Source organism: Myotis daubentonii, chromosome 9 (assembly GCF_963259705.1).
Source record: "Myotis daubentonii chromosome 9, mMyoDau2.1, whole genome shotgun sequence".
NCBI classification, from domain to species: Eukaryota; Metazoa; Chordata; class Mammalia; order Chiroptera; family Vespertilionidae; genus Myotis; species Myotis daubentonii.
In genome coordinates this window covers 85794359-85810676 of record NC_081848.1, presented here as the reverse complement: position 1 = coordinate 85810676, position 16318 = coordinate 85794359, and the positions used below count along the sequence as shown (strand labels likewise).

Here is a 16318-nt window from a genome sequence, read left to right as displayed (position 1 = left end):
TGGCCCTGCCCATGGGAGCCCCAGATCCCCCCACAGGCCCCGCGGGAGAGCTGGCCGGTCCCTGGAGCCCCGTCACCCGCTGCGAAGCCACGGGGCCATCGCCGACGGTTTCCTGAGGGTCACAGCCAGGAAGATGCTTCCAGGTCACCGTGTTCACGGCCTGGGGCGCCGGGACGGTGTCCAGGGGGCCAGCCGGCCAGTGTGCAGTGTCCCCCGGCCTCACACCCGCCCCGCCCTCCCCAACCCGCCTGGGCTGCCCTGGAGGCCGCATCCCAGAGAGCCCGGCCCAGGCGCCAGGCGGGTCCACGACGGCCCAGAGGGTCCAGGCCGGGGCGGAGGGGTCGCTGGCCGCGGCGGAAGGGCCCTGGCCACTGGCCTCCTGCCCAGGCCGGGAAGGGCCAGGCCTTGGGTGCCCGGCGGCCCGGGCTGCGAGGGGCCGAGGGTCGGGCTGGAGGGGCGAGGCCGGTGGGGTGGGGTCGGCAGCTTCGTGCGCAGATAAGGCCTCATTTGCAGGTCAATGCGGCACGCTCGCCGCTGCCCTGGCCCGCGCCCTTTGTCCGGCTCTCGCGCCAGATGGCCGCGGGGATGCTAATTTCGGGCGCCCCCCCCCGCCCTCCCCCTCGTTTAATTGCGCGAGTGCGGGCTTCCTGCCGATGAGCTGCTGGGCCGCTCGGACCGGACCGGAGCCGCCGGCGTGGGGGTGGGGCCGGAGGGGGGAGGGCCAGGGGAGGGGCGCCGGCATCCCCAGCGCCTAGGGCACGAGCGGGCACCCAGCAAAGGGACCTTAAGTGATTCTGAATGGCAGCAAATTGGCCGCTTTCTTTTGCAAACAGAGCGCTCAGTGCGCGGGGCGCGGGCGGGGGAGGGGCGGCCGAGGCCCCTGCCCAGGCCAGGACCCGCCCCCGCGGCTCTGAGGGCGGCCTGGCAAGTCCTGGCGGGCAGGGGCCTCCTTTCCCTGAGCCCCAGGGCAACCAGAATGCAGGCGGCCTCCCCTCCCCCAGTTCCAAGGCGGAAACAGAAGCCCCGGCAGACTGGGCGCGGAGACTGGGCACAGAGCGGCCATGGTGTCCAGCCAGGCCTCCTGCGCCATCACCTAAACCCAGCCTCTGGCTCCAGTGGGGGGGGGGGGCGCTCTCCGCATGCCTGGGTCCCCACACCTGCAGCTCTGCCAAAGGGGGCGCAGGGGTAGGCAGGGTGAGCTGCAGAACTGAACTGGGGAGAATGTTTGGACAGAATGAATAAAAGAACGAATAATGAATGAGAGAATGAATAGGAGAAAGAATGAATGAATGAATGAGAGAATGAATAGGAGAAAGGATGAAGGAGAGAATGAATGAATGAATGAGTGAGTGAGAGAATGAATGAATGAATGGATGGCTGGATGGATGGATGGATGGATGGATGGATGGATGGATGGATGGATGAATGAGAGGAAGAATGAAGGAGAGAATGAATGAATGAATGGATGAGAGAATGAATAGGAGAATGAATGAATGAGAGAATGACTAGGAGAATGAATGAATGAATGAATGAATAGGAGAGTGAATGAATGAGAGAATGAATAGGAGAAAGGATGAATGAATGAATGGATGAATGAGAGGAAGAATGAAGGAGAGAATGGGGAAATAGGAGAATGAATGAATGAATGAATGAATGAATGAATGGATGAATGAGAGAAAGAATGAAGGAGAGAATGGGGAAGGTTCCCCTCTGACCTCTAGTATTTTAACTGCAAACTTAAGCCCTGTGCTTGTTGGCTCTGCTCTCTCTTCCACTCTCTCTAAAGATCAATGGGAAATATCCCGGGCGAGGCTGGCTCCCCACCAGCTGTGACTCCTGGGCCAGCACATCCTCTGGCCGAGTGACCGCGTCACCGGTCGTGTGGTGTCTGTGTGATCTGCTCAGACAGAGGGCTGACGGCCACCATACGGGGACCTTGCGGCCGGGTCTGGGGTCCGTCTGCCCAGTGAGCCGGTCCCGCTGCCAACAGCCCAGCCCTGGTGCCCGGCGTGGCCCTCCACCCTGAGACCTCCCCCGCCACCTCCTGTGCCCCCTCCTTGCTGCCCGGGCTGCTCGGGGCTCCCCCGACCCTCACGCTCCCCTGGCTCCTCAGGCCGGCCCACACCCCAGCCAGGGCTCCGTGCCTGCCCGGGGGTCACAGGGCCGACACTCCAGCTGACGCCCAGGCCAGGATCAGAAGGCCCAGCCGACCCCCCATGCCCGTCCTGCTGGGCTTGGGCCTGGGCCAGTGGGGGACCAGCTGCGGGCAGGGGGCCGCACAGCCCAGTGCGCTGGAAGTTTCCATGGTCATGGGGTGGACACCGTTTCCTATCGCTGTGGAAAGAGCAGGTGACCCTGGGGCCGCCCCTTTCACGTCTTTCCAGGAAGCAGTTCAGTGGGATTTGTACACCATGTGACACAGACGCGGGCTGGCCATCACCCTGCCCTCCATCATTTGAGCCGGAGACGGCCACCTCCCCCAGCGAGCTGTCCTGGCCCCGACACCCAGCTCTGCCTCGCCCGGCTGCCACTCTGGGCTCCTTGGCCATCTTTGCTGTTGTCCATCCTCACCTGAGGGTTTTTTCCATTGATTTTTAGAGAGTGGAAGAGAGAGGGAAAGACAGAGAGAAACATCGACGTGAGAGAAACACATCGATGGCTTCCTGCATGACCTGGACCAGGGCCTGGGCCGGGGAGGAGCCTGCAACTGAGGTACGTGCCCTTGACCGGAATCAAACTCGTGACCCTTCGGTTCGCAGGCCGACACTCTACCCACTGAGCCACACCAGCCAGGGCCTGGGCGATTTCTTCCACACCCTGTGTCTCCCTCTTCTTCTCGCTGCCACTTTTTTTTAAATATTTGTATTGATTTCAGAGAGGAAGGGAGAGGGAGAGAGAGGGAGAGAAACATCAATGATGAGAGAGAATCATGGACCAGCTGCCTCCTGCACGCCCCACGCTGGGGACCGAGCCCGCCACCCGGGCATGGGCCCTGACCGGGAATCGAACCGTGACCTGGTTCATAGGTCGACCCTCAACCACTGAGCCGCGCCGGCCGGGCTCGCTGCCACTTTTCAACAACAGTGGCCCCTGAGCCCGAGCCCGGAGCGGCAGGCCTTTCCTCGCAATCACTGAGCCGCAGGGTGGCTCTGCAAAGCCCTCCTCGCGGCTAAATATTTTGAAATTCAAGCGACACATCCGTGCATGTGTGTGTCCATATATTTACTCTAATGCTCTGAGCTATGCACTAAGTATGTGCTTCAGACCGAAAATGTAAACGTGGGCCCCCAGACTGTGTGGAACCCCGAGCTGCCACCCATGGCTGCCTCCGGGCGGAGAGGGCAGCTGGGGCGCGTTTCGTCCCTCGTCCTCCACGGCTGCCTTGTCTGAATGCTTTCCACGGCGAGTACATGCTGGCTCTGAGTCACGAGGAAACAGAAGGCTCTTTTCTTTGGGGAATTAAAAACCGTAAGAAGCCCACAGATCGTCGGCCATGGGCCCGAGGGCGTGGCGCTGCTGCAGCCCCAGGGACAGAGGCGGGCGGCCCCACTCGGTGCCGCATCCCCCTGGGGCCTCTCTACCCCGCAAGGTTCCAAAGTGGATGTTCTTTGCTGTTATTTGCAGCGACGTGCGTTTCTCAGTGCCCGGCTGTGTTTACAGCCATTTGTGTTAGCGCCTTCTCACTCTCCGGGCTCCGCTGGGCAGTGCCCCCCCCCCCCAGAGGCTGCCCCCGAGGCTCAGAGAGGCCCCGACACCCCTCGGAGACACACAGCGCCTGGCCTGGCCGCCTCCTTGCTGCAGCCTCCCCGGCCTTCACTGGCCTCTAGGAATTCGTTGGGGGAAGAGAAGAAAAGGCAGGAATGTGCCAAGAGAGGGAAGGAGAGGAGAGGGGAGGAGAGGGGAGGGGAGGGGAGGAGGCTCAGGCACCAGAGAGGGATGAGGGGAAGCGATTCCGAGAGGCCCTGGGGCCTGGGGCCGGGCAGAGGGACCGCTCAGAGGCCTGCAGTCCTTCCTCCCTGCACCCTGGGGCCAGGGCCGGTTCCCAAAGAGCCTCAGGCCTCAATTCTCCGGGTGTGGGGGGCGCAGGGGGCTGGGGTGAGCGCCTCCTCTCCGGACCCCCATTCTCCCCAGAGACTGTCTCCCTGGAGGGGAGGGGAGGGGAGGGGGGCCTCAGGGCCGCTGGAGGCCTCCCTGAACCTCGCCCACCAAGCCCACACGGCCCAGGCCTGGGGGCTGCACAGAGCACTGACCACGGGGCACCCGGCTCGCACGGCAGGAGCCCCCCTCCCCCCGGAGCCCAGTGTGATGGTTGAACTGTGTCCCCCTAGAACCCTCGTGTTGGAGCCGCGACGCCCAGCCCGGCACAAGGCCCGTCCTCGGAGCGAGGCCTTCACGGATGATTCCGCGGAAGTGGAGCCCCTCGGTGGGATGTCCTCTAAGAAGAGGGATCGGGGCGCGCACAGGGACCCGGTGGGGACCCGGGGAGGAGGCGCGCCCACAGCCCAGGAGAGAGGCTTCGGGCTCCAGCCTCCAGGACGGGCAGGGAATTGTTTAGGCTCCGTCTGCGCACTCGGTTAGAGCAGCCCCGCAAACTAACACCCCAGCGTCCTCCCCACCACCCCGGGGAGCACGCCCGCCCACCCAGACCCGGCCGCAGGGTGGACAGAGCCCAGGCCCAGACCCGCAGCCCAGCACAAGCCCTGCCCACGCGTGTGGACGCCCCCTCGCGCCTGAAGCCGCCTCCCAGCTGCCCCATCCCAACACCCAGGAAACGGGAGCCCCCCAACTGCCCGTGCCCAGGCCGAGCGAGCCGTGTGCCGAGCAGATGGTGTGGGCCCTGCTCGGGGGACAGAGGTGCTGGGGGTGCTGGGAGGATGGGTGTCCTGGAGGGCGGGTCCGTGGGGCTCAGGGACCCTGAGCCTGGGGGACCCTGGGCCTCGCCCGGGCAGTGGGAGTCAGCTGACTAGCCCCTCCGAGGGGCACCGGGAGCCCCCGTATCTGTTCCTCCCGCACATGAGCAGGTACATGTGGCTTCTGTGCTGGGCCGGCCTGTGATGCGAGCAATGCGGGCGCTTTTCCATCTTTCTTTCCATCCTCAGGACCGAGGTCGGTCACCGCGTCTCAGAAAACACCCCCGGGTTTGGAGCGGGTTCGAGGCCGGAACACAGGGCCCAGAACAAAAGCAGGAGACCCGAAGGGAGGGGCGGGGCCTTTGTCCAGGACCCTCCCTCCCCCGGGAGATAACTCACCCCGGAAACGGGAAAAGGCCCCTTTGTGCAGCGCAGGCCGAGCTCCCAGCGCGTGGGGCAGAAATGCAGATCCCCCCTCGCCCTTTGATTCAAATATTTAAATTCCCAAATACATACGCCGCCCTCGGCGGGCAGCTGACCTCACTTATGTTCGCAGAGGAGATGCGGAAGCCACGCGGGGTCATCAGAGGCGTGCCCCCCCACACACACACACACACTCACACACACACACACACACACACGGGCCTGGGGGCGGGAATAGCCCTTTCATTCAGACATTTGGAGAAAAGGCTGGGACATGATCTCACGGAGAACAGGGAGCCCTGCTCTGATGAGCTCTCCTCCCTCACAGAATGCAGGTCCCCTCCAGCCTGGCTCTGCCCCTCCCCCTCCTCTCCCTGCCCCCCCCCCCCCAGGCACCTGCCCGGGGTTGGCTGCGCCAGCCCTTCCTACCTTCCTCCCTCCCTTCCTCCCTTCCTTCATTCCTTCCTTCCTTCATTCATTCATTCATTCATTCATTCAGTAAACGGCCCTGGGAGACCCACTGCAGCCCAGCCCAGCCCAGCTCTGGGTGGGCCCGGGTCACCAGACACCCCCAGATGCAGCACCATCCTTCAGGGACGCCCCCCCAAAGCCATTCCCTGGCCCTCGGAGCCGCCAGAAAACGCAGTGAGCCCTCCATGTGTGGGGGGTCCCCCTGCACCTCCCTCCAGGCCCCCGGGGACTGCGCAGGAGGGGAGGGAGGAGGCGGCCGGGCTGGCAGGGAGCGCCTGCGCCATGGCTGTCGCTAAGGCCGCTCGGCTCCCAGGGCCCGGCCCGGCCTCCGCGGGGCCGCCTTTAACATTTAACGAGCTCTCCGGCCGCTGCACGAACTCCGACACCGTGTCCTGTGATGCGTGGCTGTCGGGACATCTGTCTTCCGCGCCTAATAAAGTCCCGGGTCGGGAATGAACTCCGGGCGGCGCGCGCATATGGCGGGTAATTAGCCGCCTGTCTCCGCAGCCGGGGGACTGCGCCCGCCGCTCGCATCCGTAATGGCCGCGAACAGAGTCGCGATTGTTCCCTGTTGCGGGACATTCTGCGCCTGAATGAGCGGGCCGCTCGGTCGACGCGGATTGGCCATATGGTTGCGCGGAGCCGGGGAGAATGGCCCCTGTGTGCGCCCGGGACGCAGCGGCGCGGAGCCGGGTGCCCGACGGCGCGGGAGGAGCCGGCGCCACGGCCGAGGGCGCACCGCCAGGGCGCGGGGAGCCGGCGGCCCGGCGCGCAGGTCGTGCGCAGGGACCCACGCGGAGCCCCCGAGACCGACGGACGCGCGCAGGACGCGGGACCGGCACCCCGACGGGCGCGCGCGCGGTGGACGGATGGGGAGCCCCGGGCCGCGCGGCTGCAGCCCCTTTGTGAGGCGGCGAGACAATGGGCGGCCCGAGGAGGCACCTGCTCGCCTGAAAGGCCCACAAATCGCGCCGCGTCCAGCTGCCTTCCCGCCCCTCCCTGCGACCCGGAGCCCAGCTCGGCGGTGCCCGGAGGGGGACGCTCAGGCCCGGGGCCTCCGCCGCCCTCAGCGCTCCTTCCGCCCCGGCCCCGCCGCTGTCCCCTCGCCCCAGTCCTCGATGCTCTCACCGGCTCCCTGGGCTGCAGGCTTTCCCTTCCGCTGCGACTGGTGCTGCGTCTAGAATGTTGGGAGCCAGGAAGGCGACCTCCTGGGGCTACCGGGCTCCGCTGCCCCCCGGGGCCTGGGGTAAACACCCCCTCTGCGCCCCGCTCCCCGGACTGCCTGCGCCGCCCCCATTAGCTGACTTGGAGGCCTGGCCCCCTTGGGGCTGGCTCGCCCTGGAAGGCATGGCCAAGCCCTCGCCCCTGTCCTGGTGCCAGGCCCTGGGGTCTGCCTGCTGCCCGCTGCCCCTCAGAGCGGGGCGAGGCCTCCAGCTGGTACGCTGCGCCTCCCAGGCCCCCTGTTGCCCGCTTTGGCCTGGACACCTCCCTCCTTGGAGATGAGGCCACGGCGAGGCCAACAGGACCCGGTCAGGCGCTCCCTCCGGCCGGGATGCCAGTGGACCGGCCCAGACGCAGGAGAGACGGGCCTGGGGCACAGCCCTTGGAGTCGGGGAGCAGCCCTGCTTCAGGCGGGCGCTGGAGAGGGGCCGCCCTCTGAGGAGAGGCGGCGTGGGCCCTGGTGTGGACGGGGCTGCCGAGGCGGCTCTTCCCGGGGGCGGGGGCGTCCCCTCCGCTGGCCTGACGCCCGGCACCCGCCCTCTGCGTGGAGGGAGCAGGACTGCGCTGCCCTCGGATTCAGCTGGGGGTTCCTGGGCGTCGGGCGCCCAGGGCTTGGCAAGGCCGGGCCTGTGCTGGTGGCCCACACGGGGCACGGGCGACGCCGATCCTGGGCTAGAGGCGCTGGCTGGGTCGCCGGGCCTGAGAGGTATTCCGGCAGGTGCACATCTGGAGGCTCCACGCCCACCCGCCGTCTCCTGCCCCCACCTGGGTCTCCTGCCCCCACCTGGCTCTCCTGCCCCCACCCCGGTCTCCTGCCCCCACCCGGGTCTCCGTCCCTCGATTGTAAGTGCCCGTAAGTATCTGGTGCCATCTCTCCTCACCCGCCCTCCCCTCACAGCGGCCAGCATTTCCGCCGCCTTGCCCTGACGCTCTGGAAGAATGTCCCGCTTCCTTTGATGCCTCGCAAGTTCATCTCATTTCCTGCCCGGGCACCTGTGACCTCCAGGACTTCCAGAGCCGGCCGCTCGCTGCCCTCCCCGCACCGGCCTCCTGTGCAGCGGGCCAGCGACGCCATTTCCTCCCCCACCCGCCAGGCCTCGGCCCGCAGGCCCAGTTCCCCGGGGCGTCCCAGGCGGGCTGGGTGTCCGCTCCTCCTCGGGCAGTGGCTGCTGTGCCCATGCCACCTCCTGGACGGGCGAGCTGGGCCGGAGGCGGGAGGGCAGCGTGGGGAGCGGGGCTCCAGCCGTGGGAGCCTCTCCGAGGGGGGCCGGGAGCCCCACAGTGGCAGGTGTCAACTGAGAGGAAACGGGGGCCCTCGGAGATACTGTAATGCTATCAGCAACAAAAAATATAGTTACATTATCATAAAGAATTAACCGAAAAAGAGAGAAAAACCCTGAAATGCGCCACCGAAAAGAAAACAAAAAAAGACTTTTGACAAAACCCAAATGCCCTGTCTTCTCTCTCCCTCTCTCTCCAGGCCTGAGGCCAGGAGGCCGGGGAGTGGCGCCTGAGCTCGGGGCTGTGGGCAGAGCTTAAGGCCTGACAGCCCTCGGCGAGCACCCCCCCCCCCCCCCGTGCTCCGCGCTCAGAGGGGAAACCGAGGCTCAGAGAGCAGCGGGGCTCATGCTTGCTTCCCTCACCACACCTGGACCCTCTGGGAAGGGGGTGCCTGGTGCCAGAGAGGAGGGAGGACACCCCCTCTGTCCCCGCTGCCACCGCCCCCCAAGAGGCGGGGCTGGAACAGACTCCCTGTGCGTGGGCCACGTCAGCCACGAGCCCACCACCGGCTCAAGGCCCTGCCCACGGGCCCCCAGTAGCCCAGGGCGGCCTCACGCCCACCCAGGAGCCCTGAGGCCCCAGGCCTTCCCTGGCAGCAGCTGCAGGCAGGAGGCAGGTCCCAGGAGAGGGGTGATGTGTGTTCACACACAGACCACAGAGGTGGTGCCCGCGCTCCTGGCCGGTCGGTCCCGGCCACATGCCCCCTGCTCTCTGCCCGGGATGGTCTGCACGTGTGACGTGACCATTTTTATGACTTTTGCCGTCGCCAAAGGGGACCGACGGCTCAAAAGCCGTTCAGAAGAGCATTGGCGAGCCGAGCAGCCGGGCTCCAAGGCGCACGGGCGTCCCCCGCACGCAGGGAGGGAGGGAGGCCCCCCGGGGGGTGGGGCGGTGAGGCGAACAGGACCCCACTGGGCTGGCCCCCGGCAGGGTCCCAGTGGAACATGGCGTGGCAGTAGCCGGGGGCGGCAAAGCCCGGGGCCTGGCCGCCGCCCTGAGGGTGGGTCCCCCCCCCCCCCCGGCCCCTTCCACGCCGGTGCCGCTCGAGTTGCAGGAGTGGGTCTGCCCTGCGAGGACGAGGACGGGGCCTGGGGTTGCTTTAAAAACTGATAAAACCCTTGAGGGAGAGAAACAGACGAAGCAGCGAGGGCCGCCCCGCCCCCGTGCCTGTGCGCTCGGCCTGTTTGCTCCTTCCCAGCGGAATGTTTTTCAAGGAGATGCAAGCGATACTGTTGCTATTGCTGAGAAAACACGAAAACAGCTACAAAGGCAGGAAGACAGAAGTCACGTCTATGTGTATACACGTGTGTGTTGTGCATTGCGTGGCAATGTTGCAGGTTACAACACACACCGGCGACAGACGAGGCCGGGCGGCTGCGGGCGGCGCCGGGTGAGGGGTGGCCGTGGCGCGGTCCCCGTGGCCTGGGGAGGAGGCCCGAGCCGTCCGCGCACAGGCCCGCGGGCCCTGCCCGTCGCCCGGACCCAGCTCAGCCGGCGGAGCACCGGGCCACTCCGGGCGCCGGTCAGACACGAGGCCGGCTCAGTGCCCTGTCTCTGCGTCTCGCGGGACATCCGCCCGCAGGAAACCATTTTGTTTTTCATTTCGGAGCCTTGGTTTCGTGGGCCCTGCCAGGGAAGGTGCGTGCCCAGGCGGACGGGGGGGCCGCGGGCTCTCCGGAGAAGCAGGGCGGGGTCCTCGATGAGGCACCTGCTCAGGTGGCGGAGGCGGAGCTGCTCCCCCGCCCCCGGCACTTAGAGACCTGACCGCCATGCTGGGAGGAGGCCCCCAGCTGGTGTGGGCGGCCCTGAGGCAAGGACCCCACGGGGCTGTCGGGCACGGCAAAGGCCGGGCCACTTCTTCCTGACGCCACGAAGGCCACCAGAGGCCGTTTCTATCCCCGTTTCAAGGGGCACATCTCAGGGACCCCATCCGTGTGCGGACGGCCCCTGGCGCCCCCACTCCAGGGCCCTCGTAGCAGCTTTAAAATGCCCGGAGCAGCGGCTGGGGCTGAAGCACGCCCCATCATGGACGGTGACACCCCCAAACCCTAACGATGTTCCTCCCTCATCAAAGGAAAACACGAGTCGAAGTACTGGACACGTGTGTGCGCAGGCGTGTTTGTGGTTCTGTGCCCGTGTGTGTGCACGAGTGTCTGCATGTCTGTGTAGCTATGTCTGCGTGTGCATGTCTCTGTGTGTGTCCATGCGTGTCTGTGTGTCCGTGTGTTGCGTGCACGTGTGGGACGTGGCCGGGGGCCACACTCGGGGACCCCTGTGGACTGGAGGGGCAGGTGGGGGAGGGGGAGCTGAGCTGTGGTGCAGAGGAGGCCAAGGTCTCAGCCGGTCCCTGGGGGCCCCGGGACGGGGGTGGCCCCTCAGAGTCCTGTGCTCAAGGCCTGGGCTTTGTCCCTGAACCGCTGTCCCTGGAGGTGGGTAATCTATGGGGCCTTGTGGGTCCCACAGCCTCACCCTGGCCCGCCCGCCGCCCGAGGTGGCAGATGAAGCAGAGGGGAGCCACTGCGGGCCCCTCCCCCTCTGGCCCCTGCCCACTGCATGCCCCTCCCCCCTCCAGCCCCTGCCCACTGAGGGCCCCTCCCCCCTCCGGCCCCTGCCCACTGTTCCATGAACCCTGCAGGCCTCAGGGCCTTGGCACTGGCTCGAAACTCTCTCCTCTCCTGTAACCCTCACATCTCCCACCTCACCTCAGCCACGCCCAGATGGCGCCTGCTGGGAGCTGGAGGGGCTTCCGGCCTGGCCTGGCCTGGGACTCAGCTCTGCCCCCTCCCAGCTCACCCCTGCTCACTTGGCAGGTTTAGTCACGTCAGCTCCCACCGTGGAGCAGGGAGCTCGTCCCTCTCCTTCGATGCCGGGTCTCTGGGCCGGAGCGGCCGGCCTGCTGGAGGCAGCCGAGTGTCTGCCCGTGTGTTTCCTGCCTGAATGGCCACGCACCCCTCACTGGCCCCGTGTCCCGGCCCCCCAGCAGCCCCCGGGCTTTGTAAGGTGCCTCAGCTCCGTCACCCCGGCCTCCGTGCCTCCAGGGCTCCCCGCTGCCTGCAGATAAAACCCCACCTTCCACCGGCCGTCAGACCGGAAAGGTCCAGGGGACCAGTGGGAGGGACAGGAGCAGGAGGCCTGACAGGCACACCCCAAAAGGGCCTCGTTCATTGATAGCGTTTAAACCACATGCAGGCCCAACGCCCACCCTGACCAGGCCGGACGGGTGCCCAGAGGACCTGGCGCCCACCTGGGGAGAGACCCCGGGCAGCCCGCCCACCCCGACGCCTGGTCGGTCTCGGACACCCCCAGCTCTTTGCCCTCCCTCAGCTCCAGGCCCCAGCCCACCTTTGCACAGGCTGTCGCCTCACCTGTGGCTGCCGTGCCCGCCCACGGCTGCCGGCGGCCCTCCCCGGCCTCTGGCTGTGCCCGCTTTGGGGGTTTATAGGTCAAAGGCGCAGGCCTCTGCTTTCCCGGTGCGGCCAGAGGAAGCCACCTTCGCGTCGGAGCCCAGCACCAGCCTGGCACCCGGCGCAGGCTCAGTGGGAAGCGCAGCATCCTGACCCGGCTGCGCCCCGCCGCCCCCCTGGGGCCCGCTGTCCTGGGGGCCTGGCTCCCCTCCCCACCCGGGGCCCAGCCTCCCAGGGGCAGGACAGCGCGGTCCGTTAGGCTGCGGAGCCGGCAGCCCCGGACCAGGGTCCCTCGGCCCCGCCCAGGTCGGCGGCTAGTCCTTGGGCAGGAAACGCCCGGCCTCAGTTTCCTCCTCAGACAGCGGAGGAGCATGCTGGGGTCGCGTGGGTGTGCCCGGCACAGAGTGGGACACAGGGCCGAGGCCACGAGGGCCTAATTGTCACCATCACCATCATCACCATCACCATCATCAGGGGCCCAGGGGAGCGGGGTCACCTGTGACAGGCAGACCCCCGTGTGGGCGCCGGCAGCGGTCCTCTGGGCGTGGGCCACCCTGACCACCGGGCTTCAAGCAGTGCCTCCAGGGGACCCTCACCCAGGGCCCCGAAGGGGAAAACAGGCCCGCAAGGGGAAGAAGGGCTCCCCTGAGTCGCCTGTGTGACCCCAAACCCTGTGCTTTCTCCTTCCGGAGGGCGGAGGGCGGGCTCCCGGCCGCCCCACCAGCCCAGCCCTGCCCGCCCGCCCGGGCAGGAGTGAGTGTCACCTTGTCCCCCGCCTGGAGCAGGAGGCAGGCGGCCGGGCGGGGGCTGGGAGAGCCGCGCCGTGGGATCCAGTGGGACCCCCCCACACACAGGGGGAGGCCCTGCGGCCGTGGTGCTTGGGGACCGGAGGTGCCCACCCCCCGGATTCCATCCTCAGTGGCAGGCCTTAGTTCAGGGGTGTCCCCAGGGCCCCGCTTCCCTCCGGCCTTCCTGCCCCTGCAGCCGCTGTGCTGAGCCTGTCACACAGGGTGCGGGCCTCCCCCCAGAGCTGGAAGCCTCAGGTCAGCCTTTGCAGGGCTGACTCCCCGCTTGTGACCAGGTGGATGCAGAGCTGAAGGGGGCAGGGGCCCCGCTCATGGGGGTGGGGTGCAGCTCTGCTCAAGGGGGCAGGGGCCCCGCTCATGGGGGTGGGGTGCAGCTCTGCTCAAGGGGGAAGGGGTCCCACTCATGGGGGTGGGGTGCAGCTCTGCTCAAGGGGGAAGGGGTCCCACTCATGGGGGTGGGGTGCAGCTCTGCTCAAGGGGGAAGGGGTCCCACTCATGGGGGTGGGGTGCAGCTCTGCTCAAGGGGGAAGGGATCCCATTCATGGGGTGGGGTGCAGCTCTGCTGAAGGGGGAAGGGGTCCCACTCATGGGGTGGGGTGCAGCTCTGCTGAAGGGGGAAGGGGTCCCACTCATGGGGCGGGGTATGGCTTTGCTGAGGGGGAAGGGGTCCCACTCATGGGGCGGGGTATGGCTCTGCTGGGCCTTGGGGCCGGCCGCTGTAGGAATTGGGCGGGTTAACTATGAGCCCATGATCATCTCCAGGATACAGGGTGGACCCAGCCTTTGTCTCTGAGCTGGGGGGAGGGGGTCATCGCCCCCAAACTGGAAACTGGTGACAGCGCACGAGTCCTCGGCCCCCCCCCACCCTCCCCACCTCCCACTGTTCGCCGTCGCTCTCGGGGTTTATGTGAGACTGGCAGGGAGGCTTGGAAGCCAGGCTGGTGGGTGCCGCAGGGTGGCCCCGGCCTCAGGTCCCCGCCCCCAGAGTCCAGGGAGCCCGCTGCTGGCCTGTCCTCCCCCCGCCCGCCCTGCAGGCTCCGGGCCCCTCCCAGGGAGCTAACTGCAAACCTGCGGCCATGAGGCTCCACTTTGCGTGTGGGGGAAAGGGGGGTCCCCAGGCTGCTACACAGCCGGGACCAGTCCCCTCAGAGGTGGTGGCTTCCTGGGGCACAGTCTGACCCGGGGTGTGTGGGGGGACAAGGGAAGCCTGGGGCAGGTGGCACTCGCCAGCTCTGCCAAGAGGAAGTGCCCCCGTGGGCTGCCCGGGGAGGTGAGTGGACACACACACACGCACACAACGAGTTGCAGCAATTTTTTTGGCCTCTTTATTTGGAACCCAGCGGACGGGCCGGGCAGCGGTGCGGCCGGCTCAGGATCTTCTCAACGGAGATGTCAGGTTTAGAGGAAGCGACTAGAGAGAGAGACAGAGACAGAGAGAGAGAGACAGCGACAGCGCGGAGAGAGAGAGAGACTGCAAGCGAGGCGGGCTGGCGCGCAGGTGGCGGGCGCGCAGGTGGCTGGCACGCGGGCGGGCGCTAGGCTGGTGGGCGCCCCCGGGGTCCGCTATGGAATCGATTGGCAGGGGACCCCCAGGTGCAGTGCGTGCCTTGCTTGGCAAAGCCAAGGGCCAAGCTGCCGCGGGCAGAGCGGCCCACGCCTGGGCATAAATAGAAATATAAGTTAGTATAACTTTTTTTTTTAACTTTTTGTACAAATATACATGTTTCCTTTTATCCTTTTTTTTTCTTTTTTTCATTTTTTTTGCACTGAGTTTCAGCAGAGATTAAACATTTTATATAAATGACTCTTAAAGCTTTACACCTTGGGACCAGCGTACTCTTCGGTGCAGAATACATTTAGATATAAAAGAGTTATTAATACATTGCACAGTTTTCAAACTTTAAACACAAAACCGATCGCTGCTCGCCAGCAGCTGCTACATGGACGGTCCCAGCCGGGGCCCAGGCTTGTCTCCTGTCCGCTGCTCAGTGGGTTCCCTCGGGCTCTTTGGGCGAGAGGCTGTGGAGAGAGGCGCCGTGAGCACGGGGCCCACGCGACAAAGGGACCCGCGCCCCGCCCCGCCCAGCCCACCCCCCCCCCCGCGCCCCGCCATCACGCACCTCATCTCATCCGCTTGCGCGGGGTCTGCTCGGCGGGGCCCACGCCTGGACCGCCGCCAGGCGCGGAGCAGCCGCCGGGCACCTCGTTGGCCGCCTTGGGCTCGGGCGCAGATCTTTTGCGCTTGGCGAAGAAGTCTGCGGGGACGCGGGCGGGTCAGGGCGGGGCCGGGGCGGGCGCGGCGAGGTCCGCGGCGGGTCAGCTTTGTTTACGTCGCCCCGCGAGGTGCTGTGTCAGCGTTTCCCTTGTCCCGCAGCCAAGCCCCCCGGGCGCCACGCACTTAACCCGCGCGCGGCCGGGACGCGCCGCAGGGCGGGGCCGGGGCGGGGAGCCGCGCCCTGGGCGCTGCGGGCCCTTTAACGGCGCGGGAGGAGGAGGCGGGGACCGGGGAGGCCCCCGGGGCCGGGGAGCCCGGCCAGCTGGACAAAGCCGAGCCGGGCCGGGCGGGCCGGGGCGGGGCGGGGCCGCGCGGGACTCACCGGAGATCAGAGGCCCGGCCAGCTTCTTCATCGCGGCGCCTCCCGCGGCCGCGGCGTTGGTGGCAGCGCCGGCGGCGACGGCGACGGCGGCGGCAGCGGCGGGGGCTGCGGCCACAGCGGCGGCGGCGGCGGGGGCTGCGGCCGCAGCACCCGGCGCGGGGCGCCCCGCGAGGAGCGGCTCCGCCAGAGGCTCCTGATTGCGCGGCGGCGGGCCCGCCTCCGGCTCAGCGATCTCCTGCGGAGCCACGGCCGGGGCCGGGGCGGGGGACACCTCCGGGCCGCTGCTCGGCGGCGGCGACGCCGGGGCGTCCCCCAGCTCGTCGAGGGGCTCCTCGGCCGGCGGCGCGGGGGGCGGGTTAGCGCCCGCGCCTTCCGGGCGGGGCCGGGGCGCCAGCAGCAGGCGGCAGCGCCCCACCTGCACGGTCTCGCGGTAGAAGACGGGCACCGACTCGCTGTCCACCTCGGTCCACTGCAGACGCCCGGGGCCGCGCAGAGGCACGTCCTGCTGGAAGTTGTAGTCCCAGCGGCGCTGGTCCTCGGCGCTCAGCTCGGCCAGGCGCATCTGCAGCTCGCGGCTCAGCTCCTCGTGGTCCACGGGCCCGAAGAGGCTGCGGCAGGCGCTGGTGCGCGCCATCGGCGGGTAGGCGCGGCGGGAGACCAGGCGCTCCATGGCCAAGTCGCTGCGGGGACACACGACGGACAGGGCTCGGGGCGGCGCGGGAGAGGCGGGGAGCGGGGGGGGGGGGAGAGGGCGGCGGCCGCGCAAGGGAGACCCCGCGCTCGGAGTCTGCGCTTGCGGGGCGGCGGGCGCTACCTGACAGTCGGGCCGTGCACGGCTCCTGAGTCGCTGGCGGTGTGGTCGGCTGGCGGCCGCGCCCCCTCGATGCCCGTCCTCGCTCGCAGGGCTGGTCAGGCCTGGCTGGCACCCCCAGAGCGCAGAGCACTCGCCTGTGGAGCGCCCAGCCCGCGCGCGCCCCTTTATACGCGAGGGTCCCCCCCGCCCCCCCGGCGCGCGGGCCCCGCGATTAGCATAAAGTAGTATTTTCAGTTTCAACAACACGCCCGCGATTGGCCGCGCCGCTCCCCCCGCGCGCGCCGGCCCCGCCCCGCGCGCCGCCCATTGGCCGCGGGCGCCCCTCCTCCCCCCCCGCGGCGGGCGGGGCGGGCGGGCGCCCGGGCGGATTGGCGGGACGCGGGTGAGGGGCGCGGGGCGGGGGCGGGGCCGGAGTTAAAGGGCGCTGCGGGCGGTAACGTGACACCCGCGC

At 67.8% G+C, this 16318-nt stretch overlaps 2 protein-coding genes across 2 annotated transcripts in view; both read right to left on the bottom strand.

Annotated features, from left to right (window-relative positions):
* LOC132241847 (insulin-like) overlaps positions 1-12348 on the bottom strand; it is a 394596-nt gene extending 382248 nt beyond the window's left edge. The window contains exon 1 of the mRNA XM_059710817.1: positions 12339-12348. The gene's annotated coding sequence lies outside the window, so the exon portion shown is untranslated. The remainder of the gene's footprint in view (positions 1-12338) is intronic.
* A 1410-nt stretch (positions 12349-13758) lies between these two features.
* CDKN1C (cyclin dependent kinase inhibitor 1C) lies at positions 13759-16089 on the bottom strand. The gene is made up of 4 exons (XM_059710562.1): positions 15868-16089; positions 15054-15733; positions 14577-14711; positions 13759-14475 (listed from the first exon to the last, which is right to left on the bottom strand). Exons 2-3 carry the CDS (start codon positions 15721-15723, stop codon positions 14578-14580), a joined length of 804 nt encoding a protein of 267 aa, XP_059566545.1. The 5' UTR covers positions 15724-15733; positions 15868-16089; the 3' UTR covers positions 13759-14475; position 14577.
* Between the last annotated feature and the right edge of the window lie 229 nt (positions 16090-16318).